The sequence below is a fragment of the Triticum aestivum genome, chromosome 2B (assembly GCF_018294505.1).
Source record: "Triticum aestivum cultivar Chinese Spring chromosome 2B, IWGSC CS RefSeq v2.1, whole genome shotgun sequence".
Classification (NCBI taxonomy): Eukaryota; Viridiplantae; Streptophyta; class Magnoliopsida; order Poales; family Poaceae; genus Triticum; species Triticum aestivum.
The window spans coordinates 567,210,954-567,219,977 of NC_057798.1; the positions used below are offsets into that span (position 1 = coordinate 567,210,954).

The 9,024-nt window shown below is 48.9% G+C and overlaps 2 protein-coding genes across 3 annotated transcripts in view; both read right to left on the reverse strand.

Annotated features, from left to right (window-relative positions):
* Nucleotides 1–1,102, reverse strand: part of LOC123041673 (pectin acetylesterase 3) — a 4,875-nt gene extending 3,773 nt beyond the window's left edge. The window contains exons 1-2 of one of the 2 annotated variants that reach the window (XM_044464257.1): nt 1,029–1,100; nt 614–937 (exon numbers count right to left, since the gene is read on the reverse strand). In XM_044464257.1, coding sequence (XP_044320192.1) covers nt 614–827 — 214 coding nt within the window. In that variant the 5' untranslated portion in view covers nt 828–937; nt 1,029–1,100. Of the gene's footprint in view, nt 1–613 lie in introns of both variants that reach the window. The other variant, XM_044464256.1, reaches the window with a different exon arrangement.
* Nucleotides 1,103–1,850: 748 nt separating this feature from the next.
* On the reverse strand, nt 1,851–6,909 carry LOC123046076 (probable metal-nicotianamine transporter YSL12). Its single transcript, XM_044469363.1, has 6 exons — nt 6,358–6,909; nt 4,250–4,413; nt 3,894–3,991; nt 3,676–3,810; nt 3,370–3,559; nt 1,851–3,260 (listed from the first exon to the last, which is right to left on the reverse strand). Exons 1-6 carry the CDS (start codon nt 6,821–6,823, stop codon nt 2,157–2,159), a joined length of 2,157 nt encoding a protein of 718 aa, XP_044325298.1. The 5' UTR covers nt 6,824–6,909; the 3' UTR covers nt 1,851–2,156.
* Between the last annotated feature and the right edge of the window lie 2,115 nt (nt 6,910–9,024).

Genomic DNA, 9,024 nt, shown 5'->3' on the forward strand with positions numbered 1-9,024 from the left:
CACTGATCATTGAGACAACCCTGGGGCAAATCATTTAACCCCTTGTAAAGTGGGGCAAATAATCTAATCTCTCGATCCAGAAGGGAGCACGGACATTATGCACACAAACGGGCTCCACATCATGGGCCCGCTGGTACATTCAGGGCCACGGTCGGTTGCTGCTGTAGTGCAGGCCGGGATTCGCCGGACGGCAAGGGAGAGAGGGAGAGAGGGAGGCAAAGAAGGGGCTCCGGCAGCTGGATCTGAGTGCCCGCCGGAGACGCACGGGAGCGATCTCGAGCGCAAGAAGCACAAGGGAAAGATGAAGAATGCATGCGTGTATTGTCGTGTCGTGCGCCACTGGATTCCAGTTGCTTATAGACATATGAAACTGCCGACCGGCGCCAGAAATTCGCAGACAACTCTTGATAATCCACAAGATCAAATTGTCCACTGCGCACACTACACATCCGTAAACTTTTGCGCTAGCAGCTGAATCGATCAAGCAGGTAATTAGGATACCATTTCCCATAGTACACACCGAAAAGTCCCTCGCAAAAACTAAAAAAAGGAGCAGACGAACAAGAAGAAGCGGACAAACTATTCACAGAAGCATGCTTGGACTTGGACATACCGGCGCCCTTGTCGACGGAGGCGTTGAGGAAGGTGATAGGCACCATCATGTCCGCGACCGACGCCGCGGAACGTCGATGCGGCCTTCTCCTTCTGCCACCGCCGCTCGTCGCCTGCTCGTCCGCCGCTTGCACGCTGACGCAGCTGCCGGCGAGGAGGAGGACCAGAGCGAGAAGCGCGCACGGCCCGACGCCACCAGTCCTCGTCTTCACCATCGTATCAATGGATCGAGTAGTAGAAGCAAGATCGAGCCGATCGGTAGGAAAATCCCTCAAGGACGTATATTTAACGAGCGCATAGCAAGGGAGTGACGCACCTATATAGCCTACACATAAACAAGGAGTTAATCAAGCGAGATATATCCTAATCAATGAGAAAATTAATATGCCTCCAAATATGGGCGCGCAGTAGCGTACTACTACTCCATATATCCACATTGCATAGGCAAATTGACCATGTTAATTACATGCATGCGTTCCATATTTGCCAGCGAACTATTTGGGGGTGCAATTTGGCAGCTAACTAAGCAGCAGGAGGGAATCAAACAAGAATTAAGTTAGGCAATGCCACCCTGGCTCATAAACGGCGAGAGAAGAGAACATGTGCGCGTGTACTACCAGCAGAATCCATCCATGAGAAAGAACGTAGAGACAGCGCGCGCATACGGCGACCGAACACGCGACAAAGCAAAAGAGGTAACGGGCGCACGGCACGCGTGTACGCATCCATTTCTATTGATCGTCCTATATGCGTGTACGTTTTGCGTAGGTGCCGGTTGATTTCGATGGCTCACTCGCATCCGTAAATCGGCTCCGGACGATTAGGGATGTAAGTGGCAAATAAATGACGTCCGCAATCCTGTTTAGTTAGTTTTTGCTAGCTTGATAGTTTATTTTTCTCAAACAAACAAAAATTCTTTTTAAACTATCATATAGTAAGTGAACTTTAAACGGGATTAAACGGGACCCGGTTGACATCCCTACGGACGATTACAGTGTCAGCATGCACTGGTTGTTACTTGTTACGGTAGGACAATACCTTTTTCATACGACCAAACTTTGGCCGCGCTCCACCTCCACTATCAGCCCACTATATATCATCAGATAACGGAATGAAGATAAAGAGCATCCAGTGCAAAAGGCAGTAAATTTTATAATCTCGGACAAGGAAAGCAAATATAATCACTATGAGCAACTTTAGCAAAGTCATCATATTAGCCCTATCGACATAATAACTAATAATCGAACAGTTCAAAAATTTGTTACTTTTTCCGGGGAATGCACTAAGAAGCTAGCTAAAGCTAACCAAACGGGACTTGTAGACGCCGCTTATTTGCCATTTACATCCCTATAGCCACTTATTAACAAGCACAACCTTAAAGCTTATGTGCATTAGCTACAAAATCACCATACGTAACAATTAATCCATATACAGTCGTGATTATAGGATGATGATGATAGAGTACAGAACGTGTAACTTCAAACTATAGACAGGGATGCTTTCCTTTTTTTTCAAGGAAGAAAGGAGAACTGCCTCACGGCTAATTAATTTCCTAGGTAGGCATCCACGTTGGCATTGACGGATCTCGATAGAAACTTCATGCAAATCGGCGGCTTCACCTTTGCAAGGGCGAGGATGGACTGCGGCAGCGTCCAAATGCCGTCGCCGCAGATCAGCCCCGAGGCGACCGCGGGCGCAAACGCGTCGGCCTTGGCCTTGTTCACGATCCCCCACACGAAGACGATGACGGTGCCGACGAACATGTCGATGGCGAAGTAGGAGCCGATGTAGAACGGTATGGCCATGGCCATGGGCAGCGGGATGAACCTGGCGACCTTGGCCGGCACCAAGTCCCTGACGAGGTTGATGATGATGGCGCCGGCGAAGAAGACGTAGCAGAGCGTGAGGCAGTGCTTGGGGAGCGAGGAGAAGCCGTCGACGCCGAGTATGGCCATGTTGCGGTAGACGATGGCGTAGGGCGCGGGGTACTCGGTGCCGCTGATGCCGATGTCGTCGAAGGCCTTGTAGAAGAGCCAGAAGACGCAGGGCGCGATGACGCAGCCCATGCCGGTGCCGATGATCTGGCTGATGAACATGGACCTCGGCGACGCGAGCGTGAGGTAGCCCGTCTTGAAGTCCTGCATGAGGTCGGCGGCGGTGGAGACGATGCTCATCATGACGCCGCAGGCGGCGAGGCCGACGAGCACGCCGCCGTGCGGGGCGCCGGCCCACGCGCCGAAGATGAAGATGGCGAGCTTGCCGTAGGTGGAGGCGAGGGACCAGTCGGTGAGGCCGGTCCCGTAGGCGTTGCAGAAGGCCAGCACGGGCGCGAAGACGTACGCCACCAGGATGTAGTACCACTTGAGGTCCGGGAAGATCTGGGGCAGGGTGGCGATCGACACCGCGGCGACGGCGGCGTACCCCGCGTAGGCGACCGACTTGGGGATCTGGTCCTTCATGAATTGTTCGGTGCGGCGCTGCTCGTCGAACGATACGGGCTCGCCGGTGGCCTTGGCGCCGCCCACGTCCGAGACCGGGATGGTGCTGTTCTTCTTCACCATGGCCGCGAAGGCGACGCTCGTGCGGACGAGCACCTTGACGAAGTTGTACAGGCCGTCCCCGAGGATCATGGCGATGGATATGAACACCTACAGTGTCGTTGCGATTGGTTGCTTAATTAGTACTGGCAACAGTGGCACCGATTATAGCCAAGAAAATTCAAATCAAAGACGATGAAATGTGTAGATATTTGTTTACCCTGTAACCCTGGAGGCCATGGAGACTGCTGTCTTTGAGGTCAGCCGAGTACCAGCTCCCTCTGTTGTTGTGTATCAAGGGCCACATCACACCCCACGACAGGATGCCTCCCAGTAGAACAGACACGTTCACTATGTGCGGGCAGATCATCCCGACTCCAACATAGGTAGGGGAGAAATCGAAATAAAACCTGCAATTTCGAAATGTGAAGTCCAGTTTGGACAATGAGTTCAGATCTCCATATAAATACAGAAGGCCTCAGGCCAGCTTCAGACATTCAGACCAAGATAACAGGCATTATCTAACCTGCTCTTGTAGGCCTGAAGGCCCAACGTAGGGAAGTTCTGGAACCCACAGCCATCTCCAGCAGTGTAGAACCACTGGAAAAAGCCCCAGAGGAAGCTGAACGAAAAGAACTTGCCCAATGTCCTTACTTGCTTCCTGAAATGTCATAACCGTGTTGTCAGAAACTGTATTTCACCAAGGAGAATACTAGCACTGCGACATTCGGATGATTAGATTACTTTGCAAGCTTTGCACCCTCTGGCGTGTGGAAACCGTTGATAAGGTACGCGGTCGCGGTGCCACTTGGATAGGTGAGCTTGTAGTCGACAATCATGATCTGAACCAGAAAGTGATTTGAGACGATTAGTACTCCCTCCGTTTTTAAATATAAGACATTTTAGAGGTTCCAATACGGACTACATATGGATGTATATAGACGTTCCGTATATAGTATGTATTGGAATCTCTAAAAAATACTGTATTTAGGAACGGAGGGAGTAAGCCTCCTTTTCCAAAAAAAAGGAACAGAGGGAGTAGATGGGTATACAGGGATGTTGTAAGAGCGTAGAAATGCAGAAATAGGCTGCAGATTTACCTTTCTCAGGGGCACGAGAGCAAATAGCCCAACGAAACTGACGAGGAAGAGGAACCCTATCATCCACCCGATGTGGGGGTCCTTGACATTCTGAGCATCGTTAGCCTCTGTTGCTTGGCTGGCGATGGTTCCACTCATGGCAAACAAGTAATTGCCAAATCCACCTAATCAATTGGAATGAGCCAGTGCAGTGAATATCACATTTCTCCATGTATGGAACACGGATTATAGGTAGTCCAAGCCATCAAATATTTACAGGAAAAGTTTAAGTTCAAACAAACATGTCCCTAGATTTATCTACTGTTCCAAATATTCAAATTTGAATTTCAAAAGCTTAAGCCAAGTAACCATAGTTTTTTTGGGTAGACATCTCTATCTCCTTTTTTTTGCGGAAATAGACCTCTCTATCCAACTCTCTCGGAACTAGTAAGGGAGGTCACCCCCCCCCCCCCAAAAAAAGTGGGGTCATGTTTGAAATGTAGCCCAAGATTCTCTCAAGAAAAAAAGGAGATTGGCAAAAGGACAGTTATTGAAGTCAAGTCTACAACATCACATCCATGGGCCACATCCTATTCATTCTCTTCTATATTTCACACCATGCGTATAGATATGGAGTCAAACCATCTAGATCACTATTTCAGCATGAGGTCATATGCAACTTGGCTGTCCCATACTGAGACCTCGATTGCTACGTGATAACAAAAAATTTGAATACACAGTTAACCAGTCTATCAACGTACTAGTGAAAAGTCTTTTTTTTACACGAACAAGTTAAATAGAGGACCTCAACGACTGCCAAGGTCTAAGTTTGATCACTAAACTTCAATACAAGAAATTTGTAGTCTCTAGTGTCAAAACCATAAAGATTTACCCCGCAAAAAAAAAAGATTTGGTCCCTTTGATCAAGCAAAAGCAGATTTGATGACGACATGGCGGATGTTCCACTCACATAGTAGCCCGGTGAGCACAAAGAGTTGTCAAAAATCAAGAAAAATTGCAGAGGAAATAAAAACAGGAAAACAAATTCAGGGAAACAAATCAAGTAAAGTTACACAAGTTTATAGAAAAACTATTTGTAGCTATCAAAAATATTTTGCAAAACCATGGAATTCTGTGAAGTTATCAAATACTTTGCTACAGTACTTTTTCCCTTCAAATTATCATATTTTTATAAATATGTTGGAATATTCATGATTTTTCAAATTTCTTGCTGTTTTTCTAATTTCATCAAACCCCCCTCAAATTTTCCTACGAATCTTAATTTAAAATGGAGTTTAAAAAACTCTCCCAAAAAGCTATTTTTATGTTCTCTGTTTTCTATTTTTCTTATCCGCTTTTCAATTTTTTTTCCTTCTACTTATTTGACTTTTAAAGTAGAAAACTCCAACTACCCTTTTTTTAAAGTTTTTTGTCCATTTTTTAATGCCGACTAGGCTGCTAGACCATGGTTAAAACCACTGAGGACAAACTTTTGAATGTCTTCACTATTGAGTGAGCACAAATTTATAGTATTGCAGGTGGGGGTCCAAATCTAAACTTCAGTGGTAGTTGAGAGACTTAAAATATTTAATCCCTAAACAATTGTTGATTGCGACATGCTTTCTCTATATAATCACTAGTCAATTCCAGCACGACCCTACTGTTATTCACTTGGAATTACAAAGCTCCAACAAGTTAATATTTTTTCTTTCTGTTTTAGGCCCGCTGTTTTATTTCACATGAATTTTGTGTATTTTTGCTTGTGCTTGTTTGTATGGCAATTTGTTGAACTCTTATGCAGCTGTATTGGTGGGTGCGATAAGAAGAATCACTAATGTTTATTTTATTTTATCTTGGCAAGTAGGTTTTACCTTCTATATCAGTGTAGCAACTTCGGAGTTTAGTATACTTTGAGTGTGATCTCTCTCGATTGCGAAAGAATTAATAGAAGCCTATGATTAAAGTATCCCTAATAGCTACCACTAGTACTATGCTGTACTACATCGGAGAGTAGCAGCAAGAACAGCACTTGATACAGCTCTGCTTCCCCTTAGCGAAAAAGCAGAGCCCTGCTAATTCGTCAGTCAAAAGGGAAATGAAAAATAGTCGCAGGTCTTTGGACTGCTTACCGCTGAAGGCGATGTCGTAGGCGGCGACGACGCAGGTCTGGATGACGGTGTTCTCCTGCCGGGTGAAGGGCTGGCGGAGGAAGCCCATCCTCTCGATGGCGGAGGTCCAGAGGCGGACGAAGAAGAAGCCAAGGAGGCCCGCGGAGACGTTGAGCGAGGGGATGATGCCGGTGGTGAGGTTGAGCTTCATCACGATGACGCTGAACATGATGGCGAGGAAGAAGCTGACCACGAAGGCGCGGAACGTCAGCTGCTCCCGCCACGTCGGCACCGGCTTGCCCTCGAACGCGCGCTCCACGGACGCCTCCGCGCCATCCTCCCCGGGCGGCACGCTCCCTTTGATCTCGTCCTCGTCGTCTGCCTTGGCGGCGTTGTGGCGGTGGCGGAGCGTGCCGGCCTCCACCGCCGCCTCCTCGTCGCCGGCGGCGACGGCGGAGGCGTCCGCTTCCGTGGTGTGCGGTGCCATTGCCTTTGGAATGGACGCACCGCGTGCCCCTCCTCCTTGTCTCAGCTCTGCGTGTGAGCGTAGCTGTAGCTGTGCCGCTACGGTGGCGAGGGTTTGTATTTATCGAGGTTTGGAAGTTATGGAACTTTGATACTGACGCGCCGTGCGGATTGGATGGTATTAACGCATTGATTTTTCTGATCTATACTATTCCAGCTATAGTACACTGACTGGTAGATGTTGTTTTCGATTGTTATGATCGAGTTAGATGTGAATATTGATATTCATTCAGTTGGCGCCGGCTGAACGTGACGCTGTTGTTGATGGGTGGGGTGGGAGAGCCTGTCCTCCTATCCTAAACTAATCCAGCGTCATGATGCAGCTTACTACGGCGCCCTTGTCATCATGAAATGGAAATCTCTGTCCGAGCTTACTACAGCGCTCTTGTCATGATGAAAACGCAGGCAGCTTTGAGGGAGTAGCATGTGAACCGGGAGTGCACAGCTAAGGCTGATAACCACCGATGCCGGCTAATGCGCTCCCTCTGTAAACCAGCGCAGAATTTGGCATGGTCTTCTCTTGTTTCAGGCAAAGTCAAAACTGAGGTTCCAACGCTTATCCGACTGCAGCTGTATAACATATAGCGGCACAGAAACAGGGGCCTCGTGTACATACATAGATAAATGCATCTTCTCTACTATACGTAGATAAGATAATCCAACGGGCCGCTTTCGCTGGCTGGCCCGAGCACGAGCAGAGCAGCATTTTAAACAGGAGCAGGAAACGCCGACTCTGGGGCGCGGCAGGCGCTATCTCCTCCTGCCATAGTTGACCCCCGGTCCATCAAACGCCCGGCTCCACTTGGATAGGTACTACACATATCAAGAATCAACTACAGTACTGGTACCTTGGATTGGAGCGTGGCTTGTGGTGTTCTTTTTTGCTCTTTCCATGTCCATGTGTGAACTGCGCAGCACGCGGGCAGCATGTGAAAGCAGCGGATACATATATGGAAACTCAGGCACGCGTAAGCCGTTGCACAGCTACGTACTGACAGCGAGCGATCCCCCTAATAATCGATGCGTATAAATGCATCTCTTGTGGCTGCCAAGATTCCTCCAAGTCCCACGACTTTGACCAGCTGATGAGTTACGATCGGGATCTTCTTCCTAACCCCGCGGATTAGCCTGGCGGGATCTATTCTCCGCCAAGATACTGCCTGTTCTTCAGATAATCCAAGTGTGAGTTCATGCCGTTTTCGCTGGTCCGAGCAGCTAGCATAAACAGGAGCAGAATCCGCGGGCCATGCTTGACTGGAGATCAAATGCTCGCACGCTACTCAACCATGCGACCTCCTCGGGTATTTTTGGCTCTCTTTCCATGTGAACTGCGGAGCAACGGGCTAGCGCATGCATGCGCATGTGTATGCGGCCAGCGTGCGAAAGCACGTAAGCTACGCAGCTCACTGATAGCGAGTGGTCGCTTGATGATTGATGCGTATTAACTACTACTAGTAGTACTCCTAGTAATCTCTTGAAAGATTCCTTTGATTCACACGAAGCCGGATCCCTAACGTACGGCCACCTGACGTTGGGCCACTGACGCGTGGGTCCAAGTCCACACGTCAGCGAGTGCACCGTACGTCAGAGGAGCTGCGTCCTCTAACAGTATCACGTAAGCTACGTCAGCTAAGCAGCTCATGGCTTTGACCAACCACGTTGCTTTGCAGACTGATACGAATACGATGGGGGATCTTGACGGGTTATTTAGCCCTTATGGTATCTCCGGGACAGAGAGAAGGCGCGGATATAAAATTTGGCGGGCTGGTTGCCGGAAACGGGACGGCTCGGCCGGCTGGAACCGCGTCAACAGTATCTCTAGCAATTTCGAGAAATTTAACTCCTTAAACTTAGAACGCCGATAACTGCCATACATGTAGCATCTAGTGGAATTGTGTCGCAACGTCCTGTGTGGCACGGAGACGACCCCGCCCGCATGACGGTGTTCAGGCGCAGGCAGCCACAGCCTGCACGTGCAGTGTGTGGCACAATCGCCCACACGTCCAGGCGATCGACCGCATTGCCCGCACGACCTAACGCGTCCCCTCGTCCCGGCCTGCCTTGCAACCCCAGTCCGACCTGCCGCCGTCGTCTCCTACCTCTCGATCCCCTACCTCCATCGTCTTCCTTCTCTAATTGCCATGGCAACCATAGTAGATCCCT